The sequence below is a fragment of the Lepidothrix coronata genome, unplaced genomic scaffold, assembly GCF_001604755.1.
Source record: "Lepidothrix coronata isolate B3197 unplaced genomic scaffold, Lepidothrix_coronata-1.0 Scaffold132, whole genome shotgun sequence".
NCBI lineage: Eukaryota > Metazoa > Chordata > Aves > Passeriformes > Pipridae > Lepidothrix > Lepidothrix coronata.
The window spans coordinates 346197-359167 of NW_016690312.1; the positions used below are offsets into that span (position 1 = coordinate 346197).

The 12971-nt window shown below is 38.5% G+C and overlaps 1 protein-coding gene across 1 annotated transcript in view; it reads left to right on the forward strand.

Moving 5' to 3' along the window:
- Window positions 1-12971, forward strand: part of LOC108503175 (transcription initiation factor TFIID subunit 4-like) — a gene marked incomplete at its 5' end in the record, with an annotated part of 146327 nt that overhangs the window by 46154 nt on the left and 87202 nt on the right. The window contains one exon of the mRNA XM_017826922.1: window positions 1239-1408. Coding sequence (XP_017682411.1) covers window positions 1239-1408 — 170 coding nt within the window. The remainder of the gene's footprint in view (window positions 1-1238; window positions 1409-12971) is intronic.

Consider the following 12971-nt stretch of genomic DNA (forward strand, 5'->3'; position numbering starts at 1 on the left):
TCTTGACTTCTTCCACAGAAGAAAACAAAACCAGTATCTGACAAAACAGAGAAGTCTTCCACCAAACTTGGCTGCTCTAGTGCAGATAACAGGGAAAGTATGGGAAGACAGGGAGGATCTAGATTATGTATTTCAGGATTTCCCTCCTTTGATTGTCAGACCTTAATTGCAGCTTTTGGTTTTTAGTGTAGATGTTAAGCTTTTTACAAGTGACAAAGTATTCGAGGGTGCATAGGACAATATCTCTGTAATTTAAAAAAAAAAAAATTTAAATTAAGCTTTTGTTTGTTTGCTTTATACAGTAGTAGGAGTCTGGACTTTTCCATATGTATATTCTGAAAGGTTGTGTAATCACTCGTAGAATATGTTGAAATACAGTGTTTGTGTCAGTAATAGCCCCAGAACAGAATGTGCTGAATACAGATGGCTGTTTCCACAGCTCTGAGTCATCCCTCATGGAGGGAGGAGGTGAAAGATGCTTGGGAGATACAGGTGTGGAAACTCGCATTTATTGGTACTTTCTCAAGCTGTTGTGAAGGATATTCAGGGCCAAAAATGGCACGGGAAGTGCTATCCTCTTCTCAAATGCAGCTCAGTTTTCTAAAACTTGTTGACACATTCAGCTGATTTTTGTGTGTTGCCAGAGAAAATACCATCACATGCTCAAACACACTTGGAACCCAGGCTTACCTGTGAACTCGTCATGGTCACAGAATCTTCCCTGGCTATTCCTGAAAATACATCAGTGACCATTTTGGTAGGAGCTTGTGGAACAGTGCAGGATTATAAATCCATGGTTTTACTTTTAATTTCTCATGGGGGGGTATGTATTTTACCATTTTACTGCTAGTTTCCATTCTATTTTACCATTTTACTGCTAGTTTCCATTCTAAAGAGAACAGCCAAATGCTTTGTCGTTAGTGGTGATCATTGCCTTGAGCTTCCTGACCATCCTGGTTTCATTGGCACCACTGACTCAGGTGAAGACCCCTCTGTCACACCTCCTGTTAACAGTCAAATTGTCCCGCTCCTGAAGTTTTCCTGATACAGTCAGAGAAATACTTGGTAATTTCTGAATCTGGAATATATCCTGTGAGAATGGAGACACCGATGGTTGGGCCTGAAGTTGGCCCAGCCCCTGGGCACGTGATTTCTACTTTTGGAGCAGCAGATGGTCCACCAAGGGAATGTATTACATGCAGAATTATTTTTATTTGGCTTTCTTTGTTTCACTGCAGAGATGACGATGACATCAATGATGTTGCCTCTATGGCTGGTGTTAATCTTAATGAAGAAAGTGCCCGAATCATGGCCACCAACTCTGACTTGGTTGGAACCCAGATCCAGTCCTGTAAAGATGAACCCTTCCTTGCTGCTATACCTCTCCACAAACGCATACTTGACACGGGTGAGCACCACACCTTTCCTTCTGCTGGTGTTTCCTTCAGAGTTCTGTGCTTCTGAGTAACACAATAGGCTTAGCACTCAAGGTTGTTTGTAAGCATTTGATTACACAGTCTGGTATTGCTAAACTTTCAAGGTTTTTCTGATAAAAGTAACTTACCTCAAGTTGGAGGGAAAAAAAAAAGCGTGCTGGTACTTTTAAACTTTATGCTTTTCCCATGTTTTTTATATCCGAGGATCTCAAAGCTCTTTGCAAACATTAATTATTTCTCACAATCCTCCTTCGTGTTTTGCACATGAGAAGATTGAAACAGAGAGGTAAAGTAAGTAGTACAGGTCACAGAGGACACCTGTGAATAACATCTAACAGAATGTTGAAGTTTCCCGTCCAGATTTTCTTGCCCCATCCAAACCAGTTATTCAGTTCTTAACACCTGCATCTACTTAAGTTCACAGTGATTTTCTTATGGCATTTTTTCAAAAAGCTGTATTTATTGATTGTGGCAAAAAGGTGTATTTATTTATTTCTGCCATTTGAAAACAGAAGTTAAAAAATTTAGTAGAGTAACTCTTCAAAATCAGTGATGTTTTAAGGTTAGGATGTATGCTTAGAATGTATTTTATATTACATACTTCATTAATATACTCTGTATGTTCTAGTACCTAAAGGTGTATTTTTAAATATAATTTTGGTAATGTTTTCAGTGCCATCAGTGTCATCAGATACTAAGCTCAAATTATTTAGCAGTATAAATCATATATTTCTATCAGACCTGTGCTTACATCACAAATTTTTAGCGATCTATTTCTCGTAGTTTTAAAGATAAGACCAAAATCTTGTTGCAAATCAGTACAGTTATTTCTTTGAAGTCATGTGGTTGCTTCTGAAATGTTATTTGTGTTTATGTTCATTGAATTAACGGGAGCCTTTTTATATTGCAGTTGCAGGCAAGTTCTTCATTGACCTGTTGTCAGCCTTTACTCTTGCACTTCCCTAAACGCCCTTTTAAGTTCCCCTTCGGAGAAGGGGATTGTTTTGCTGTAGTTATCAGTGGGATGATGGGATGAGGTGCTGTGCTCTGGGGAAGTGTGTGCAGCATTTTGTGAACTGCCTTCCCACCACCTGGGACTGGGAGCCAGCAAGGGCTTCATGGAAAGCGTCTGAGAAACTGGTGTGAGGGATCCTCACACAATAGTTGATACAGGTGGAAGAAAACAGAAAGGGAACAGACATAAAACTGTTAAAAAAAACGGGAAATCAGTGATGAACTTGCCACATAAGCCTTAATGAGCTGTCTGGGTGTAACAATTGCTGCACAACATGAAGCTGTAATTACAAGTGCAGGACTTACAGGAATCTGTACATACTTCAAGAGCCACAGAACCCATCACACTATTCATCACTGCCTTTTGGGGTTTGCTCCTCTGAGGAACAAATCCCGATGGCTGTTTTTGAAGCTTTATTGGCTTTGATAATTGAAATGAAACTTTCAAAGCTTTTAAAAGCAGCTGCAGGGATTTACTTCTCAAAAGCAGTGAATCCAGAAGAGCGGCCACTCCTAGTGATCTCCTGCAGCCACTTTTAGAGCTTTATTTTGGCTTTACATGAAGCCTTTTATAGTTTTGAAAGTGGCTGTGGGGTTCACAAGTGGCTACTATCTGGGATCTATTGCTCTTGAGGAAAGAATTCCTTCAGCTGATTTTGAAGTTTTAGAAGCTTGGTTTTCACTGTGTGTGGCCAGATTTGTTGTTTGCTTAGGACCACACACAAATTTAGTAGTTTGTGCTACTGGGCACTTAAAATAACGACATTGTAAGTCCAGGACAAAGCTCAGTCTTGCCATATGTTGCTGTGCCTGGACACACCAGGACTAAGCAAAGCTCCTGTGACCTTCTCAAGCACATTAGGAAAACGTGTGTTATGTGAGTCCTCATTCTCCTGTTTCTTTATGCCCGTTGACAAATGCAATAAAAACACATTGTTTCTTCTTACTTTTACCTGAATGTGATTTAAACAGATGTTATTTTCTACCTTTGGATCTATTCATATTTAATCACTTCAGTTTTAGGGCAGGTTTTTAATGTCTGAGTAAAAGAGAGATTTGTGGTGTGTACAGTATTAGGAAACCACTCTTCTCTCCTTTCTCAGAAGCCAGATCTTTCAAGTTTTCTGTAATATTAATCTCCTCCTCTCTTTTCTGAGTAAGAGCTCTGTCGAGCAACACAGTAGTGTTCCCCAAAGGCTGTTTCAGAGATTGTGCTTCCATTCACCAGAGTTGGAATATAAACTGCTAAAGTGAGAGCAGATGCTCTTCAGACTTTGGCAGTAACCACCAGCCAGATGCCTCAAAGTTATAGTGAAAGAGGTTTCTTAATATATTGTGTGTTCTTATCTCTGCTTTCACTTGGCACTGTTATCATCCAAAGTTTATTTTAAATCTAAGTGACTGATATTGATCCTTCTAAATGGAAGAAGTAACTGAAAGGTAATGCATGCAAAGATATTCATCCACTTCCCACATGCTTCCTTATCCAATTTTGTATCTAGTCATTTTGGGCTGGTAATCATTGCCATTTGTTCCTGTAGGAAGGCAGGGCTGTGACTGTTTCAAGTTTTTCTTTGATGCAAAATCAAGAGTGGGTATTTCTCAGCAGATAATGTATTTCTTTTGCTATTCCATTCAGGATCATAAAACTTTAAACCCTGATCTTTCTGCATGACAGCACAGCACAATGAAACATATGCAAAAAGGGTTGTAAGGCTTTTGTTTCTCTTTTTGGGAAGTTGAGAGGCAGAGGTTGATATTCATCATCCATGTGCATGCAAACTCTGAAACCTTTCTAGGTCTTTAACCTTGTTAGTAGAATGAGTAGTGTTTCTTTAGAGGGCAAACAAGCTGATTAGACCCTGACAAATAAACAATGCTGACAAATCCTGGCTTTTCCATGTGGTTTTGTCGGAATGAAATGAGAAAAATAACCTTAATAATTTGTAATTGTTTCACTTTTGTTCATTATTAAGCTATAAGAATGCTGTATTAGGTTTTAGAAGCTAGTTTTTGGCATGGAGTTTTCACTGTTTACCAAATGGGGCATCACTCAGTAAAGCAGGTTGTTTGAAGTGTGATGGTTTTCTCTAGTTTGTAACCATCTTGGGAAATCCTTGGCTCAGGAATTACTTGATTCCAGTATTGTTTCTGAGCACAGATAAGAACTGGGCTGCACTGCATTTGATATTAAATATTAGTGAAAGGTAGCAGGACACAGCAAAGGATGGGATAACAGATGATCCTTTTTATTATGCCTGATAACTAAATCTATGGAAAAGGGGAACAGCTCTGTCATGTACTTTTCTGGAAGGTCTTTTGACTGAGAGTTGGGGTCTCTAGAACCTCCACTCGGGGTTCCAAAAATCTTTGCTTTATATTTTGTTGTCAGCAGAGCTTGGTGTTCTCACAGGCTTAGAATCTGCAGCAGCTTGTTAACTCCCACACCTTTTAATTCTGACTGATTTCTTCCACAGATGATGCCATTTTGATTTTATTGAGTATCCCTAAAACACTCAACTTGGGGTGAATCTTTAACATAAATTAACTGTCCTAATGCAGTACTAATGAAGCAGGAGTTTGGCATGCTGTATTCTTTGACTTAGATTGTTTCTTTCCCTTTTTCTCTTCATTTTCAGTGTTCTTTACCTAATCTTTCTACTCCAGTTTTATTGTTACAGAGCACTGGATGAATAGAATAATTACAAATATGGCATTCTGAGAAATGTGAGACTGGTTTGGCCATATTGAAAACATTTTAACTGTCCACCCTTTATCTTCAAGTTATTTTAACTTAAATATGATTCAAAATTCATCGGAGAATCATCAGTTATATCTTTATTTCACATTCATTCAGAGTATTATACATCTGCATTAAGAAATCAAATTTTCTGTAGTGTGATTTTACAAAATACTGTCTTTATGTTTGTTATCTAGCATTGTTATAAATTTCCTTTGGAAAAAGTCTGTCATCTAGATAACATAGCATACATCTGCAGTATTTCCTACCACAAACTTAGAACTGGATTGTCTTGCTTCATACAAATAGATTTTTAGGCTAGAACACACAGAGTGGTGCATGCCAGTTACTGTGAAGCTTGAAAATGGGCTGATGAATCCAAAGTCTCCTGGTTCAGTAGTTAAGAGGCCTACAGTGTTCCTTAAAACAGTTCAGAGAAGCTTGGCTTGGTAGAATCAAGTCACTGTCTCTATCAATGTAACAGTTCTAAGGTTAGCTCAACATAATTTATAGATTTACCTTTTTGTTCTTTTACATGTAAAATATTTTTTATTTCTGTCTCATGAAATTTTGATCGTTGTCCTGCCTTGATTCTTTCTTTGTTCAGCCACACTTGAGTTGCATGTCTGCTGTAAAACTGCATGTTAAAACATACAGAAAGAGCTTATCTGTGTTTTCTGTGTGCTGGAGTGTATTGAATCTACCGTGTGGCATCACAGTGGCAGCAGTTGTATGCCTATGTATATATTTTAAATAAATAATTTGAATACTCTGGAAGGCATTTTACATTGCTAAACCATGTTAAAACCTATTGGGGTACCTTTGGTGGAACCAGGCCAGGAGATTTCAGAGCCTCTCTTTAAAGCATTTGTTACTGTTCTATCATCCCCCTTTCATGGGTTTGTTTGTCAACACTTGTATTCATGTTGGAGTGAGACGAAGCTGCTCTGTTTGTGGTTGCTCTTTCATATACAGAGCAGCTCTGACATTAAAGTGTGCTTATTTCTCTGGTTGCTTTACTTTAGAGGGCTTTTATAGCTGCTTTCGTTGCAGTGCTTGTGGGGTCTGAAATTCTGAACTCTCTGATTGCCTGGCAATGTAATTTAGTGTTTTCACTGCACTTTTTCTTGTTGTGACTTAGTCGTTTTCATTGCTGACTTTTAACTTTTTATCCATGAGTGGATTTGTCTTCAAACTGAAATATTTGTTTTAATCCCATTTTTTCCACCAGCACCTTTCTGTCAGGATGAGCTTCTCGAATGCCTGTGGATGTAACTCTTGACTGTGTTTGGGTATTTCTCTAACATGCACCTGTTTATAAGCTTAGCATTTTGAAGTCATCCTAATGACATGCTTAGTCCACTTGAACTGTACCTAAAATGGAGTTTTTTGTGATTCTACTTTTTTTTCCTCAGGAAAAAAAGTCATGTTAGGTATTGTATAATCCAAATGGCAAGTTACTGTGCACGCCAACTGCACTGACTTTCTCTGGTTCCTGCAAACTTAAGTCTGTCACTGCAGAGATGTGGCAGGTGTGGAGGTGTATCTACATTCTGACATCTGGAATAGTTCTGAGTTAGGGCTTTTTTCATTAGTATAAAACAAGCAATTTGCTAGAAATTGCATTTAGATTAGAAGGTGTGCACTGCTCCCAGTGTTATAATCAATGTCCACAGTCATTATAATTTAGTTCCTTATGTTGAGTTTGGAGTTTATTGTACATGTTCAATAGAGAATTTGGTTTTATATTCCAACTTAATCGATTGCTAATGTTACAATATTATAAGACAATTATATGTTATTTACATTTATTATTTCCTTTTCAAAAAGGTGGGAATACATTCCCATCTTAGTATCAGCAGCAGTGTTGCCAAATAAACATAACCAGTAAGTACTTCAGCAGAATGTTAAACCATATTGTTGTTCTTTCTTTAATAGGTCCATGATTAGACTTCCTGTTTTATAAGATGTCCCAACATGTGTTGGAATGGTAACTTCAGTACCACCTGAGAGCTTGGAGTCTGCCTTTCTGTGAAAGGTAGGGCAGCTTCTGTTCAGTCTTTTAGTGTACTTCCAAGGTTTTCTTTTTATTAATCTTATTGGTTCTGCAACACTCCAGAATCTGAGTTATGCTTTTAGCAGTATCACCTGTAGGTGTCAGAACTGATGTTATTTCATCAAGCAGTAATGTCTCAAAATAAATATGGTTAATTTAGCTCTGTTTAAACTATGGTTATTTATGAAGAAAATGATGCTGCTTATTCAGGCATCATGTTCAAAGGTTTTGCTCCGGTTGAACTGAGAGCATGACCATACTACTTGCTCTTAGAAACATTTGGAGAATTCAAGGGGTTTTTTCACCATAATAATTTTGTTTTCACCAGTTTTTCGTTCTGTTTTGTGAATGTAGTGAAAGAACCATCTCTAAAAGGTCTTGCTATTTTTGGAAGGCAGTTCTGGCCTTCAGGGCATACCAAAATATGTCACCCAGCTTCAGAATAAGTTTGTATCTGGGAATTGAATGGCTTAAATTTCTTGGTCTCTGCAAAGGAGAGTAAAATTAAGATCATCATTCTGTGGAGATTCATTTATAAAATCTATCTCATAAAGAGATTTCTGGTAATAAATATTGGATGTAAAATAAGAACAATAAAAAGAAAACCTTAGAGAGCCATTCAATATTGCAATAAAGCTGACTTATGTTATCCCTGTAGGCAAACTCCATGCTCTAGAGGTGGTGCTCATGTCCCAAAGCTCAACACATGTTGGAACATCTTTGTGGAGGAGGAAGTCATTGATCAGTGAGCAGCATCTTCAAGGATCGTTTAAGGGGGAAAAAGTAAAAGGTAATATTTTTTCAAATATGTTGAAATGATTGTTCATTATGTTTATTTGGCAATCCTGCTGCTCATACTAAGGTTGTAGTGTTTTCATTTCTTAAAATTACTGAGAAACTTCATAAACTTCCCTTTAGTCTTTCCTTCTCTGAGTTTGGGTTGCATTTGTTAGAGCCTCCTTCATGTTGCTGAGACTACTGCAGACAAGTCCCGATTCAAATCCTTGGCAATTTGACATTTTTTTCAGTGGTTATGATACAGAGGGGGCTAATCTGTGATTTAACCAGTTTTACTAGTGTTAACTAAGTCAGAGCCAAATGTTGAACTGGTACAAAGACGTTCTCCTGCTGCATAAAGGGTGTTTGTTTTCAAGGAAGTGGCTGCGACACCGTGTTGTGCCAGATGAGGCACCACCCTCTGTTCTTGCACAGTGATGTAGAAGTGCAACTTTATTATAAACTATCCTAAAGCTGTTTTGACAAAGTTAAGTGGCCGTGTCTGACCTGGATAAGTGTTGTGGTGGTGCACTGTTTGGTATTAATGACTGTGGCACAGTGTCTTGGCAATTTTTCTCCTTACCCTGGGCATACACAGATGAAGGTGCTGACATTTTGAAGTTCAAGTTATGATCTTCAGCCTGTCCTTCTGGTATCCTTTATCATGTCCTGAGGTTTGTGCATATCCTCTGTCTGATGTGCCCATCTCACCTCCTTAAGAAGTTCCTCATGTTTAGCTGGTCTGCCTGACATCAGACTTGTAGTGACAACAGTGGTACCTGTTCAGATTAAAGTGTCAGAGAGATGGTTTCTCTGGGAAAAAAAACTGCCCAAATAGCTGCATTGTTCACAGAAATTGCTTTGAAAGAACAGAAGCATATCAGCAAATTCTTGGAGTTGGTACTCCTTTAATGCTGTGGGTGTGGTGGAGGGTGTGTTCTGTTGCTGTGCTATAGGATGCTGGCATCTGTGTTTGTCACCTCTGATGTTCACACAACCATCCCTGTCCCCATCTCTGTCTCACCTGATGTACTGTCATAATCATGCACTTCTTGTGTTTGAGGTCCTGTTTAGTGTCTTGAGCTTGGGTTAAGAAGCACATTTTCCTAATCTGCATAAAAGCAGACAGGGGATAAATCCCCAACTAACAACTTCTCTGTTGTTTTCTTAAGAACTCCTGTTGGTGTCATTGCCATATTAGTCTTCCAGATCTTCCTGATCTGGTCCCTGTAACAATCTCTTGATATGACTGTGTAGTGAATTAATGCACAAAAGTGCATCGGGGCATGTACTATTATTCATAAAAATAGTGAACATATTTTCCAGTTCTCTGCAGTCGCTCTGTGTTTATTCTTGAATGTTCCTAAATGTCTTTGGACATTGTTATTGAGTTGTATTTTTTGTTTTGAGAAAACTAAGATGAAGAAAAAAAGAATCGTATAACTGTGATCTGTGTGTTGTAATTTGACTTGTTGAGACCTGCCCCTGTTTTAGTTCTCATCCCCTCCTGTCTTGTGCATTTTGCTCACACTGTTCAGTTGCTGCAGCACAAATTACTGGGATTATAGGGTAGGATGTGGATCTGGATGTAGTTCTCAGAGACTCTTTGACCTTCAGTGCCTCCCTTTTAATAACTTCAGCATCCTCCCTTCTTTTAGAACATGCACGTCAAATGGCACAAAAGTAATCTTAAAGATGAATTATTTAAAGAGAAGGAATTGTACATCAAAATTAAGGATATTGTCTTTCTTTAACACATTGAGATTTTGATTTCTTCTGAAAGAAATTAGGAAGCATACAGCTTAGTTGCAGAAGAAAAGAGGGAACAGATTAGTTGTAGTACCTTCTGTTTCTTCAGAGTTTACATTCCTTGTGTCCTCTCTGATCAGGCTGTAAGGCTTCCTTGCTGTCTGAATGCCAAGTGTTCTCTCCTCCCAGGTGCACTGTTTATATGGATGTGCTCCCATGATTTGTGGCAACTCCTTCCCTTTTCCAAGCCTCCACATACCTGTGCACAATGTTGTTTGGTGACTGCCCTGGTTCTGGTGGAGACAAACCACCAAGGGTAATAAAAAAGGCTCCTTAGGGATGATTAATAGCTACCTTTCAGCTGTTTAATTATCTAGCTTAGAGTCAGAAGTTTGGAAACTGGATTGTCTGGTTATATATACTTTAGGACAGATCTCTTCTCAAAATAGTTTTTTCCTTTTGCCAAAAAGTATGAATTATGTGTGAGTTCCCAGACTTACCCTCTGGTTGAGACTTCTTAAAGAAGTGAAGGCTTTTTTTGGGTCCATCTTATATGACTTTCATCAAAAAACATTAATTGTAGAGGTAAGGTTAAATAGGATTCTTGAGAAATTCTTTCTCTACTTGAAATTTTTTTTGTCCTGTCCCAAATCCTACTGACATGCATATAAAAAGCTTTGAATAAGCACAGAAAATACCATCAGACGTTTTGGCCAGGGTTACACATAGATTTTGAATGGAAACAACTATTTCTCTGGCTCTGTTGTGTTAAAATAATTACACCAATATGACCCTCTAGAATGGAGCTATTTTTCTGGTTTTCCCTTGACAAGGATAAGAGGTCTTAAACAAAATTAGAAGGTAAAAGTTCAAAACAAGCAAAAAGGTTGCTTTTGCCAGGTGGGTAGTTAAGTTGTGGAACTCGTTGTTTTAGGATGTTTCAGATTCAAAAGATTATTTGAAAAATTAATGTGAAAAACATTCCATCCTGACCTAATAGAGAGACAGATAAGATGCTCTATTTTAGGACAGACTGAGGTTGTGTTTTGGTGCACAGTTAGCACTACACACCTTTTTTTTTCAAATAGTCTTCTGGCAGCATCTCCCACTACTGGTGTTAGAGAAAGGATGATGGACTATATTACCCAGTGTAGCTTTACTTAACTTTTTATACAATTATATCAATACATAACTATTATAGTGTAGTTTGTACTGAATAAGTTAAATCCACTATAGTGCCTGAAACACACTTTGAGTGGTGTTGTACCAGTGCATTCACACTACAGAGCTCAAGAGTCTTAGTTGAATCTTACTTTGCTAAAATAGTTTGGTTGGCATTTACTTTGGAGGGAGCAGGAGAAGAGAATATTAAAAATGGTGTAGTGTTTATTCAGCATTTTTATTCTCTTAGGTTACATTACAGTTGTATGGCTGGTTATTTTTTTTCCTGCTGTGTCTTGCACTGAAAATGGCTGTGAGTTTTGGGGATTTTAATCTGCAAGTTTGGAATTTGTTACATTACTTTTAAAAAATAACTGATGTTTCATTGGTTTCTCAGTTTTACAAAATGCTTCCTGGGCAATCATCTCAAGGTGGGTAGTTCTGAAGAAGCAAGGAGCAAATACTACACCCGACAGGTTGGGAGTTCTCAGGGAGATTGTCCACTTTTATCCAGAAGCTGGCTCATGAGATAATTCTTACCCTGTGAGAGGAGGAATGTTTTTTTTACAAAAAAACTTACTGAAGTAATTAGTGTAGGGTCTTCCATTGTTTTGTAAATAACAATTAGGAGGTGATAAAAGTCATTCTCTTTAATGCAGTCAGTTATTCCTGTGAAGGTGAACTGGAAGTGTAGTGTTGAGCAGTATCAGATGTTGGTTTACAGAATCTTTCCCGTTGCTTTCAGCTGGTTGGAGCTGTGGAATATAATCTTGGCCCTCACAGAGGGGGTGCTGGTTTGTACCTCCTCGAGGGAATCCTGTCCCAGGTCTCAAGGCACTTGGCACAGGTTCTCTGTACTTTGGCAGGAACACTCCCTCCCCTGGGGCTCCCCCAAACACGCCCCAGGTCACAGGTTCCTCAGAGGTGCTGCTCCAACAACTCCATTGGCTGGTTTTGTGAAGGGAGCAACTAAAGTTTTATGGTCTCTGCTTTCTTTGTCCTGTCTTCCAGCACCAGACAGGCTTAACAGGACAAGTCAGCACTGATTAAGTTATTATGCATTTAGTTAGTAAGAAAGACCTAAAGTGAAGTTTTTATTTAAGGGACTGAAACCAGAAAATTACAGCTAAAATCACCATACTGTTTCTATTGCCTGGGATCACTGGGTTATCTCACACCCCTAGGAATCTCTAATCTCAGTCATCAGAGCTAGGAGTTGCTGTTTGTGCTATCACTCTGTTTAACAAGCTCTGCCTAAAGTTTTTAGTAGTAAAAGTGTGGCTCCCCACCACAACCCCGGGATATTCTGTGCCCAAACAACCTCCTCAGTGTTTTCCTTTCCCGTGTTCCATCCCTCACTCTCTAGCTTCATATTTAGGGTTGATTTTCCCCTTACAGCACCCGGAATGCAGTGTTGATGGATTACTTTGTAGGTAGAGAACACTGCTCTGTGGAAGATACACCCTGTTCTCAAGTTCCACCCGATGAGGTTGGGAGAAGTAAGTTCCATAATTGCTATTTATACTTTTCAGGGTGTCAAGGGTCCTTACTGCATTAGAGTTGTTTCCCCTTTGTGTTTAGTCAGCCTGATAGTTAACTGGGGTTGCTCAGTTTAGAGTTATGAATTCAATAGTATCAGACAAAGTACCCATTGCTTTCTGTTGATTTTGTGACTTGCTTTCTTTAGAGACCACACATTCTGTGTCTTAGGACATGCAAATACTACTTGTCTGCTTTTAGAAGGTGAGCTGCTCTCCCCTACACCCCAATCTTTTCAGCTCATAGTTTCCAGAGTTCCTGTGTATTGTAAGTCTTGTGTTGTATTTAATTACATGTAATTGTACAGAGATTAAGGTGTTTCAGGTATTTCACTGCTGACACCTACAGCAGAACTATAAAATCTTCGGTTTCCCTTACGCTGTTGAAATGAAGGAATGGAATTTATGAAAGAATGGAATAGTTTGAAGGCTGCAGAAATTCAAGTGGTATTGTTTCCAGTACCAAAATAGCATTTTCCTGATGGGAAAGATTGCAAGGG